Genomic DNA, 12,497 nt, shown 5'->3' with positions numbered 1-12,497 from the left:
GTACAATCCAGTGGGTGTACTTCACTCCCAGGAGTGTTAGGCACAGAATAGTGCCCTTGGAGTGGATCACTGACTTCCTAACCTTTTTTTAAAAACCTGTGGAATCTATTGTTCTAACAGAAATATTAGGGTAAAGCTCAAAACGAAAAAGAAAAGCAGAACTTTTCTAGGACCAAAGTCAGAAAAGTAGGAGGGCTGGAGTTTCTCTTGCTTCATCTTCCCCTAGTATTTCGTACATGGGGCTGCAAGGAAAGATCTTTGTAAACCACTGACCTAAAAGATTGAGAATAGAGTTCCATACAGTGTATGAAGAGAGGTCTGAGATCATTCTGTTCAGGAACCTGAAAATATGGGAAAGGTCTTTCCTGACTGTCTTGAATAGTCTGATGGTAATTTTGCCTTAACATTGGAAAACGGGCCCTATTTGGTCAGGGAATCAAACCCTCTGTGATTGTGTTATTGTTCTGAGCTGTGAAACTAAAGTATGCCCACGTGTCTACAAGAGGCCCGGGAGGGGCTGGAGACATCTTAGGGTCTCCAGAGGCCTAGGACTTCATGATGCCCTAATTTATAGTGCATTTCTGACACTGGCTAGGGTCTGCAGAAAGATGATAGCACCTGGGTAAGCTCCTGTGCCACATGGAACAGCATTCAGGTAGCCCTAGGTAGGAAGAGAGATGTCATGGCTGAGACAGAGCCCCCACGTTAGGAAGGAGGTTTGTGTGGATGGTGGTCTGATCCTTCAGAGATTGGGCTATGGACTGGACCCTTATGCTGCCTGCTTCACAGTTACTGCCTTGAATCCTGCTGTCCTCATTGCCACTTCACAGGGACCTTGATGGTGTTTGACAGGAGGATGATCTGGGTCACAGTGAATATAAGCATCAGATGACCCTGAAATGTTGGGATAAGTTTCTTAAGACATCCGGTCAAAGAGAAGTACAGGCTAGACCTCTGAAAGTAGCCCCCAAATCCGTAGTCCTAAAGATTCTGAGGGCTGATCCATGACTCAGAGAGATAATGATGATAATGGGATTTAGCCCAAAAAATTCAACATCCACAAATTCAAACTATACCAGTTTGGTGAGAAGAGGACTCAGTAAGAAGTAGGTCAGAAATGTCTGAATAAAAGCACCCCATGAGTGGTGGGTGGGTCCTTAGAAAGATGGACCTATCTCACAGGGAGCCTCAGCTTTCCTGGAGTGGAAGGAACTGGAAGATGGCTTTAGTGTGGAGTTGAGACATAGTAAGAAAGACATACGATTGAATGGTATAACTGCATTTTCCTCATGGCAACCACTGTGTACTTCTTTCTCTTCTACCAAATGCTGCTTTTAACCCAAACCAAGTTGCTTGGATCTCACAGGTCATTCTCCATGAATCTGCCTATGTAGCTGGTCATACAGGTCAGGGATTCTAATGCAGCAAATAATTGGATTGAGAGCCCAGAGTCAGAGTCAATCTACTTCATCTTCCTCAGGAAAGGTATCAAGATGGTGTTCTAGGAAGGTGGCTTTGCCTCAGGTTGGCCCAGAGGAATTCCTGAGGTGCCCAAGCTTCTGGCTTCTAGGCCCCTCTCACTTACCTCCATGTTTGGTGGGATATCATGATTATAGAGACCGTATAGGGACAAGGTGTCAGCATTAGGGTACCAACCACAAAACACATCCTAATACCTTTCCATCCAAATACCAACCCATGAGATCCTGTTGATGGCTGCATTTGATGTTCCTGCTGTTCTTAGTGATGAGTTCTTACTGTACTGTAAGGAGCCAAGGAAGACTAGGAAATGAGTGATGGAAATATCTGGGGATACAGTCTCCTGACCAGATCTGATGAGTATCAAGGAGGGCTTGAATACTGTTAGAAACAAGAAAAAAATTCAGCAAAATTCCACTATACAAAGTAAACAAAAAAAAAATCAGTTGTGTTTCTATACACTAGCAATGAACAATCTGAAAAGGGAATTTAGAAAACTATTTCAAGGAGTTTCCACTGAGGCTCAGCAGACATGAATATAACTAGTATCCATGAGGATGGGGTTCGATCCCTGACCTCGATCAGTGGGTCGGGGATCCAGGGTTGCCACAAGCTGTGGTGTAGGTTGCAGACACAGCTGGAATCCCACATTGCTATGGCTGTGGCGTAGGCCAGCAGCTGTAGCTCAGATGGATTCCTAGCCTGGGAACCTCCATATGCCACGAATGTGACCCTAAACAAACAAACGGAAGAAAAAAAAACAACTGTTTCATGAACATTATAGAAGATAGTATGAGAAAAACAATGTACAAATATATGTGTATGTGTGTGTATGACTGGGTCACTTTGCTGTACCACAGAAATTGACAGAACATCATAAGTCAACTATAATTTTTTTTTGGTCTTTTGTCTTTTTTAGGGCCACACCTGCAGCACATGGAAGTTCCCAGGCTAGGGGTCAAATTGGAGCTACAGCTGCCAGCTTATGCCACAGCTGCCGCCACACCAGATCTGAGCCACGTCTGCTACATACACCGCAGCTCACAGCAATGCCAGCTCCTTAACCCACTGAGCGAGGCCAGGGATCGAAGCTGCAACCTCATGATTCCTAGTCGGATTTGTTTCCACTGCGCCATGATGGGAACTCCTAATTTAAAATTTTTTAAAAAAGAAAACTCTTCCACTTACAAGAGCATCAAAAAGAACAAAATACTTAGGAATAAATTTAAACAAAGATAAAAAAGACCTGTTTCCTGAAAACTACAAAACATTGCTGAAGGAAACTGAAGACACAAATAAATGGAAGCTCTCCTGTGTTCATGGACTGAAAGACTTAATTAATATTTAGATGTCAGTACTACCCAAAACAGTCTACAAATTTAATGCAATCTCTATCAAAATTGCAATGGAATTTTTAAAAGAAATATAAAAATTGATCCTGAAATTCATATGGAATGTCAAAAGACCCTGAATAGCAAAAATAATCATGGGGGAATAAAGAAAGTTGGAGGTCTCAGACTTCCTGATTTCAAAACTTATTACAAAGCCAATAATGATCAAAGTGTGGTAATGGCATAAAGACGGACCTATATGGACGAATGGAGGAAAATTAAGAGGCCAGAAATAAGGCCTCATATATATGCTGAAATGATTTTTGACAAGAGTGCCAGTCTTTTCAACAAGTGGTGCCGAGAAAACTGGACATCTATATACAAAAAAATGAAGTTGGATCCTTTCTTTGTACCATATACAAAAATTAAATGAAAGCTGATCAAAGATATAAACATAAGTGCTAAAACTATAAAACCCTTAGAATAAACAGGTGGAAAGTTTCAAGACCTTGCACTTGGCAATGATTTCTTGGGTATGACCCCAAAAGCAAAGGCAACAAAGGTAAGAACAGAAGTTTTGGACTATAGCAAATTTTAAAACTACTGTGCATCAAAGGACACAGAGTGAAAAGGCAACCTACAGAATGGGAGGAAAATATTTGCAAACCACATATCTGATAAGAGTTTAATATCCAGAATATATAAAGAGCTCTTATAACAATAACAACAAAAGTAATTCAATTTAAAAAAATGAGCAAATGATCTGAATAGACATTTCTACAAAGAAGATATACAGTGGCCAAAAAGTATTTGAAAAGATGCTCAACATCACTAATAATTAAGAAGATGCAAATCAAAGTCATAATGAGATATCAACTTAAAACCATTAGGATGACCACCATAAAAAAAAAAGAGAAAATAAGTGTTGACAAAGATGTGAAGAAATGATATATATATATATATGTGCACTAATGTAAAAGGTACGGCCACTATGGAAAATGTATTGATGGTTCCCCAAAAAATTTAAAATAGAATTACCATATTATCCAGCAATACCAGTTCTGGGTGTATATCCAAAAGAATGAAAACAGAGTCTCAAAGAATATTTGTACACTCGTGTACACAGTAGCATTATCCACAATAGTTAAAAGGTGGAAGCAACCCAAATGTCTATCAGTCAGTGAATGGATAAGCAAAATGTGATATATACATGCAGTGGAATATTATTCGGCTTTTAAGAGGAAGGAGATTCTGACATATGATGCAACGTATTGATGAAACTTAAGGACCTTATGCTAAGTAATGTAAGCTAGTCACAAAAAGACAAATACTATATAATTTTACTTAATATGAGGCATCTAGATTAGTCAAACTCATAGAAACAGAAAGTAGAATGGTGGTTGCCATGGCCTGGAGGAAGGGAGAAATGGAGAGGAGTTTTTTTCTGGTTTTTTTTTTTTTTTTTTTTGTCTTTGGTCTTTTTGTATTTTTAGGGCCACACCCACAGCGTATGAAGGTTCCCAGGCTAGAGGTTGAATTGGAGCTGTAGCCACCGACCTACACCAGAGCAGTGTGGAATCCAAGCCAAGTCTGCGACCTACACCACAACTCACAGCAACGCCAGATCCTTAACCCACTGAGTGAGGCCAGGGATCAAACCTGTGTCCTCATGGATACTAGTCTGGTTCATTAACCACTGAGCCATGACAGGAACTCCAACTCCTGGAGAGCTGTTTAATAGGTGCAGTTTGAGTTTTGTAAGATGAAAAAGTTCTGGAAATTGGTTGCACAGCATTGTGAATATTGCTAACACTACTGAACCGTACTCTTAAAAATGGTAAATATAGTGATGTTTATTTTTTGTCTATTTTACCACAATTAAAAAAAAATAAAGTGAAGGAGGCCTGCAAAATAGGGACTTAGACCAAGAAAGAACAGGGACTCCACTGTTCCTTCATCCTGATCTAGGAGAGCCGGGAGACAAGAAAAGTAGACCAAGCCCGGCTTTTTGGGTTGTCTTGAGAGAGAAGGTCTTAGCCTCCAGAGAAGCATTTCTCTTCTATGAACTGTTCACCTGTACCTGAAGGGCCTATCAGAGATTCAGCCAGATCCACAGCCTAAAAGTATTACAACCATCAGCTTTGGGGTGATCTGCTCAAGTCGAGTGGCGGGAAAGTGCCACTCTTTACCTTTTGGCAGCATGCATTTCAGGAAGTAAAACATTACCTTGACATTAACAAGGTTTAAGCAGTACTGTAAGACTTATCCAGTCAGGTCTTGTTGGAAGAACACTTTTTAGAATTAAGTCAGGGAGTTCCCATTGTGGCTCAGTGGGTTAAGAATGCAACTAGTATCCATGGGATGTGGGTTTGATCCCTGGATTTGTTCAGTGAGTTAAGGATCCGGCATTGCCTTGAGCTGAGGCATAGGACGAAGACATGGCTCAAATCTGGCATTGCTATGGCTGTGGTGTAGGCTGGCAGCTGCAGCTCCGATTCTGTCCCTAGCCTGAAAACTTCCATATGCCACAGATATGGCTGTAAAAAGCAAGAAAAATAAATAAATAAATAAATAAATAAATAAATAAATAGAGTTAAATCAGTATAAGGATCAAAGACAGATATTAGTGTAAACTACCTGATGGAACAGTTGTTGCTAAGGTCCACATTTGCTTTAACTCAGAGAATATGTCCCAGTATTAAGAAAATAGGAAAATTCTAGCTCAAAATTTAACTTTACCTCAAAGTTTAGTTGTTAAACACTGAATAAAAGAGGATCCTAGGGAAAAAATTGGAAAAGTGGCTTACCTAGTTAGATAGTAATATATGTTTAATACTTAAAACCCAGGTTTATGTTTAACTAAATCCTTGCATTTTCAGGAAGAAATTACTTAAACAATTATAGGATGGTGATAGGAGAGTTAATGTGATAACAGAGAATTGGCTTTTGAGGTAAACCAAATTTGAAGATTTAAAAAGAGATGCATCACCTCAGAATATTTTTTGTTTTTTGTCTTTTTTTTTTTTTTTTTTTGTCTTTATAGGGCCGCACCTGCGGCATATGGAGGTTCCCAGGTCAAATCGGAGCTGTAGCTGCCGGCCTACACCAGAGTCACAGCAACGCTAGAGCCAAGCCGCATCTGCAACCTACACCACAGCTCATGGCAATGTTGGATCCTCAACCTACTGAGCAAGGTCAGGGATTGAACCCTCAACCTCATGGTTCCTAGTCGGATTCATTAACCACTGAGCCATAATGGGAACTCCTCAGAGAATACTTTAAAGTTAAAAAACTTAAAGTGAAAAGATTGCATGGATAGATTACTTAAAACTATTTCTGTACCTTAGGCATTTTGGATACATAAATATTTACTTTGTGAAAAATACAGCCAAGTTGGGGAAATGAACTAGCAGAACAATCATAATTGTGATTTATAAATTTATTGATTTTATGTTATGAAATTTGAAATATAGGAAAGAATATACAGGAGTTCAATGATTTTTGAAGATTTTGCCTTAGGACTAAAAAACACTTTTCGTATGAGATTGGTACTTACAGTTTAACTTATTTTTACTCTCTCCATAGTAGAGATAATGTAAGTTAGGAAAAATCAACTAACTGGTCTTTATGCTGAAGAGCAAATAAAAGACCTATCTAGTTACCATTGTCTGAAGGATTTGGGGATCCCTAGCTCTGACCTCATGTCATTTGAGGTTAACATTTTGAGATACATGAACCTTGAATTTTCATTCAGGCAAACATTTTAATGATCACATTCAAATAAATCCAGATGCTGAGGGAAAACTTTTTGGCACTATGTATAGTTAATGTACAAATGGATGCATTTGGTATACTATGAGATGATTTCGTTATTGAAAATTACATTCATTTTCTGTGAAGAGTGTACTTTTCAGGAGTTCCTGTTGTGACTCAGCAGTCAACAGACTCAAGTACGGTCCATGAGGGTGCACGTTTGATCCCTGGCCTCCCTCAGTGGGTTAAGGATCTGGCGTTGCCATGAGCTGTGGTGTAGATCGCAGACATAGCTCGGATTCTTCTATGGCTGTGGCTTAGGCCGGTGGTCGAAGTTCCGATTCAACCCCTAGCCTGGGAACTTCCATGTGCCACCGGTGTGGCCCTAAAAAGCAAAAAAGCAAAAAAAAAAAAAAAAAAAATGAGTGTACTGTACAATACCACAGGATGTAAAATATAGGTATGAAGTATGGAATATATGAACAGAGTGGAACTTGGCTGCAGAATCATGGGAAGTGGAATACATTAAACATATGTATGAACATACATAGGGCTGGGGTATATTAAAAGGCTGCTATAATATAGTCTATGAAGACCTGGATGCACTCTGAGTGCCACCAAGGCTGCAAGGGATGGCCATGGAAAAAGAGGACCCTAGCACCTTCTATTAGGCAAGTCTTATAGTATTGCTACCGTTATTGCATTGTAGGCACTGAATGTGCAAGTGTTATCAATAACGTCTAAAAGGAATACAACGTACAATATATTTAAAATAAGGTTATTTCTTTTTTTTTTTTTTTTTTTTTTTTTTTTTTTGTCTTTTTGCCTTTTCCAGGGCCGCTCCTGCGGCATATGGAGGTTCCCAGGCTAGGGGTCGAAGTGGAGCTACAGCTGCTGGCCTACACCATAGCCACAGCCACGCCAGATCCAAGCTGCGTCTGCGACCTACACCACAGCTCACGGCAACTCCCGATCCTTAACCCATTGAGCGAGGCCAGGGATCGAACCTGCAACCTCATGGTTCCTAGTCAGATTCCTTAACCACTAAGCCACGATGGGAACTCCTAAAATTAGATTATTTCAACCACAAACCTCATGTCTATTGATTAAAAATTAGTAACACTACTCTGTTGCAATGGCATCAAAATTCAAGAGACAGAATGTAAAGTAACTATTTTTGTCAAAAAGCTCATGCGTGCATAATAGAATACTCCTATGTGGCAGATGGGGGGAAAATGACTCTTTGGAGCAAAGAAGCAAATCTGATAGGTTTGGTTAGGCTCTCACAGTGCTGGCCCACTTTTAAAAACTGAATTACTTGCCAACATTTAATATAATTAAAACATAAATTTTTTTTTCAATCATGGCAGTTTCACCCATTTAGGGTTACTTACCTGACTCCTGTAGCATTTGAGTTAGTGATCTCTGTTTTATAGGAAGAAAAATCTAATAATCCCTTCCAGAAAAAACTGGCAAAATTGTGGAAGATTATATTTGCCCTGATAACTCTTTGATTATGTCTGCAATGATGCCAGTATTTTTATCAGATATAGAAATAGTTATTAGACTACTGTAAACAAAGGATTTAATTTCAGAATAATTTTAAAATATGCAAGTTCATGAGTTTAACTATATATCAGGGCAGGTATGACCATTAACTCTGAAGGTTTATAGACTGTTTGGGATCACAGAGATAAGACTTGAATGAGACAAGTTGTTCCAAACATTATCAAACATTACATTTCAAAAGCAAAATTCAGTAACATTTTAAAAGTTGAGTTTTCTAAAGCATTAATTTGTGTTAAAATTCAGCAGAGAGTTGAACTCACTTTAGAAGAGATGTATGATAGCAGTGAAGAGAAGGAACACATTTTGATTAGTCTCTAACACAGATCAGTTAGTAGTAAAATACTTATAAATTGTAAAGGCCTGACTGTTCTGCAAATACTTTGTATATGCCTCCTCTCTCCCAAATGTGTACCAGGGAACATTTGGTGGCTTTGAGTGGGAGCAGGAAGGAATTGAGAGATCTGGTCATCCAAACCTGCAAGAAGGATTATCCATGGATGCATTTGGAGTGTATGCTCTTTAAGAGCCATCACTTGTCAAGAAATATCTCTGTTACATGTAACTACTAAAATTATGAATTCTGCTGCCAGGCAGACCTCTTTTCAGCTAGATTTGCTTTTCTTGCTCTCTTGAGCTGCCCGGAGTCTGAACAGGTAGAGGTGAGATGCCATATGTACAGAATTTGTCAATAATATGACACGTGAAAAAGGTATATAAAAGGGTAGAAGAAAGTTATAAAACTCACACTGATGTCACTGATGGGAGCCCAGGTGACCAGGACACCTGGCCCAGGCTAAGCAGAAGCAATATCGGCATGGAGGCCTCTTTTGCACAGTGGCCCTCACCCTGACAAGCTGGGCTGGGCTCCAAACAGCAAGTGTGCCCTCAGCATTGTGGACTTAGTTCCTGTACCAGACTCCAAGTTGCATCATGTTCTTCTGAGCTCTGCACATGTTCTTTCCTCTGCCTGAAATACTTGCTCCCTTGCTCACCCCATCATAGCTCCAGAGCTCCATGAGGCCAAGTGCCAGGTCTGCCTTGCATTCCTAATGTAGAGTAAGTTACTCAAAAGATGTTGATTGAATGGTTGAATAAACTAGCCCAACCTGTAGGCTTCTTAGCTCACTCAAGTACTCTCAGGTGCCTTCTCAGCTGTGGGACTGTATAGAGTTTGTGGGCAGGGCTTAGAAGATGGCCAGCATTGGCCTTAATGCCTAACGTTGCCCATGAAGCAGAAATTCTTGGGACAGATGAGCCAGAGATTTGGTATATAGCCTGGAACTTCTCAAAAACCAGTCTGGAAAGAATGAGATGGGAGAGAAGGATATGCATTTGGAGGGAAGGGAGGAAGCTTGGAAATATCTCTTCAAGACAAATTGTGGGTGATAACATCTTGACCAGAAGTTGAGAATCAAAGACCAGAGGCCAGAAAATCTAAAAGGATGAAGAAAGTATTTCCTAGAGGAAAGAATTCCACAATGGAACTATGAAGCTAATAGAGAGAGTCCTCTGTAGGAATGAACACCGAGCAGGATGGTGTACAAAATTAGTAGGAATCAATAAATGTCTGTCAGTTGGGTTCCATTCTCTCCTTGATCTGGGAGCTTTTTTGTTTGTTTGTTTAACGTATAAAGCCATGGCTGATTTCCCTAAGGTGTGGAGAGAATCTTATTTAAGGGAAAGTCAGCAGACATCAGGGAGGGCTACAGGCAGATATCTTGGAATGAAATAACACCCAAAGGCAAGAAAGACACCAAGCACTGACCAGAAGCCAGTACTGCTTTTGCTGCATGGAAGTTTGCCAGAACATGGCTGGTTATCAAAAAGCACAGGCTTTCAAACCCTCCTGTTCTTAAGGAGCATTTATCTTTCTGCACTAGCAGACAATGAAGCTAAAAAAAACTTTCAAAGATTTTCCATGGTCCTCAGCATACAGTCAAATTCCTTAATATGTCCTGTAAAACCTGTCTTACCAGCCTCATCTTTTACCACAAGTACCCAGGCAATTGCAGTGAAGAAACGAGTGGCTTCAGCCCAGATTGGACTGGGTTCTCTATAACTGGAAGAATCTGGAAAAGGAGACTAACTCTAGCTTGGTCCTTCAAACAAACCTGGAAGTTCCACCCTCTAAAACAGGAATGTACTCTCTCTAAGGGCTAGTTAGCAAGAACACCCTTCCTCTATGTCCAGCCTCTATCTCCTGCCCCTTCTGCGTCTGGGGACCCCAGGACCCCATCCCTACAGTATGAGCTGGAATGGCTGAGCTGTTTCTAGTGCTGAGTAACTCTGGTCCCTACGTGTCCCCTTGACTCAGGGAAGCTCTAGTAATAAACCATGGGTAAGACTGACTCCAGGAGGGGGCCCACCAACCCCTACATGGATGATACTTCTGAGGTTTAACAGGCAGGCTAGTTACCTCCTCGGCCCTCACTGGCAGCCGGCTTCACTTGGATGGGACGATTCATCTGAAAGACATTGGACCAACACATTCAGTCAGTATGTCTGCCTGTTCCTGGGGCCCCAGGCTTCTCCACCCCTGGACTCTCTCTCAGGATCCAAACCCTGGCCCCTTTGAATTCTACACTTTAACACTCTCACATGGAGATTACAGGTTTTCTCCAAGATTCCGCCCTTAAACCTAGGGATTTAGAAGGTGATGAAGCCTGAAGGATTAGGTGATAGGAAACTCAGTGGCAAGCATGGCAAGGTGGGCTGTGGAGGCTAAAGAGATTCTCTTGCCTTGGGCTCTGCAGGGACCATATGAGGCCTGTCCCTCTGGCTCCTAGACTTCCTTAAAGGCTTTGAGTGAAAGGAATTGGGTAGGAGGGTAGGGTTGATACTGCAGATTTGTGTTTTGTGTCTAAAACTGAGAATATAATTCTATGCATCATTTAAATTAAACAATCCAGGAATCAGATTTAGTACTATCTACCCCCAACTCTGCCATGTAATGGTATTATGAGTAAGCCACCCTCTCCCAGATTCAACTTGTCAAATGAGAAAAACCTTCCCCAAGCTTCCGCGTCACCACAGTCTCTACACTCACCCCCTCAGTCCCCTCTGTGGGGCCCCCTTTCCCCTAAGGACACTGAAGTTCTCAGCCCTGCTCATCCCGCTCTACCCTTTCTTCCTGGGTAATCTCATCCACATCCGCAGCCTCAGCTCCTTTCCCCACAAGGATGACTCAGAGCTCTGCGTCTCTAGCCCATACCTCCCTCCTGAGCTTCAGACCTGCGTGCCTAGCTGCTTGCTGGACACCCAGACTAGAAGGTCCCGCTGGCACCTTCCATTCGACACCCCAAAACCAGAGCTCATCTTTTTGCCCAAATCTGTTCCTTCCAGTCATCCAAACTATAAACCTGAGAAGCAGCTTGACTCCTCCCTCCCTCCCCTTCCCCACCAACCAATTTCACCTTCCAATTCAGGGGTTCCCTGATCAGGGGTCGATAAGAATCACCTGGGAACCACATCAGACTTTCAAGTTGGGGGTCTGTATAATCTGTAAAAGCTCCTAGGTGATTTCGATATGCACCCCACACACTCCCATCCCCCAACCACCCTGAGAGAATTCATGATTGAATCCCCGTCTCACCTTCCTCTCATGGGTGTTGTGGGGATCACATGAGATAATGGGGACGCAAAGGGTCTTTGTAAACTGCCAAGAGCTGGGTGCGTAGGATGTGAGGAATTATTGTTGGGGGGCAGACAGCTGAGTGCCGGGAGGAAAGAACAGCGGCCTTCCTGTTCACGGAGGAAGGGGTACTGATGCCCATCTGGCCTGAGAAGGTGATGATCTGAACCCCTCCCCTCAGGAAATGCAATGCTTCTGCACCAATCAGGGGCTACTCCATCCCCTACCAATATGCTTGTTGCCGAGACAACAGGCAGCTTCCTGTTACCATAGCCACAAGTGCTACCCAGTAACCATGGTAACGCCCTGGCAGTCACAGTTGAGCAATTTCCTTTGGATCAAATTTGGGGGTGGGGGAGTGGGGAGGGCTCATTTAAGAAAAAAAAAAAAAAAGGAAAGGAAAGGAAAACAGGCCAAGCCTAACCAGCGCATCCTCCTCCCACCCAGGGCTCAGGTTCTTAAGTGCTCTAACACACCCACCCGCCGGTGGTGGAGCACCTGCAGTGTGCCAGGCTGTGGGTGGGGGCCGAGACACCGACAGGACTCAGGCTGCAGTCTAGAGGGGATGACAGATCAATCCGAGCAGATCAGGGCGAGCTGTACAGGTCTGGACTGGCCTGGACCAGGGACCAGGAAGACGGGACCTGTCCCTGGGCATGGCCACCTGTGATTGTGGAGGAAAGACCAAGAGACAGAGACATGGAGAGCAGAGACACAGGGAGAGATAAAGAGAC

General features: G+C 42.2%; 1 protein-coding gene and 1 long non-coding RNA gene across 4 annotated transcripts in view; one reads left to right on the top strand and one right to left on the bottom strand.

Annotated features, from left to right (window-relative positions):
- The window catches only part of LOC102166620, an 87,481-nt gene that overhangs the window by 17,128 nt on the left and 57,856 nt on the right, over window positions 1–12,497 (top strand). The gene's annotated exons all lie outside the window — the stretch shown is intronic.
- The window catches only part of CELF6 (CUGBP Elav-like family member 6), a 29,830-nt gene that overhangs the window by 6,336 nt on the left and 10,997 nt on the right, over window positions 1–12,497 (bottom strand). The window contains 1 exon segment of the mRNA XM_003128507.5: window positions 10,549–10,597. Within this exon segment, the coding sequence (XP_003128555.2) occupies window positions 10,549–10,597 (49 nt within the window).

Source organism: Sus scrofa, chromosome 7, assembly GCF_000003025.6.
Source record: "Sus scrofa isolate TJ Tabasco breed Duroc chromosome 7, Sscrofa11.1, whole genome shotgun sequence".
NCBI lineage: Eukaryota > Metazoa > Chordata > Mammalia > Artiodactyla > Suidae > Sus > Sus scrofa.
Note: the sequence above shows the minus strand (reverse complement) of the source record. Positions and strands in the feature narration are given on the sequence as shown.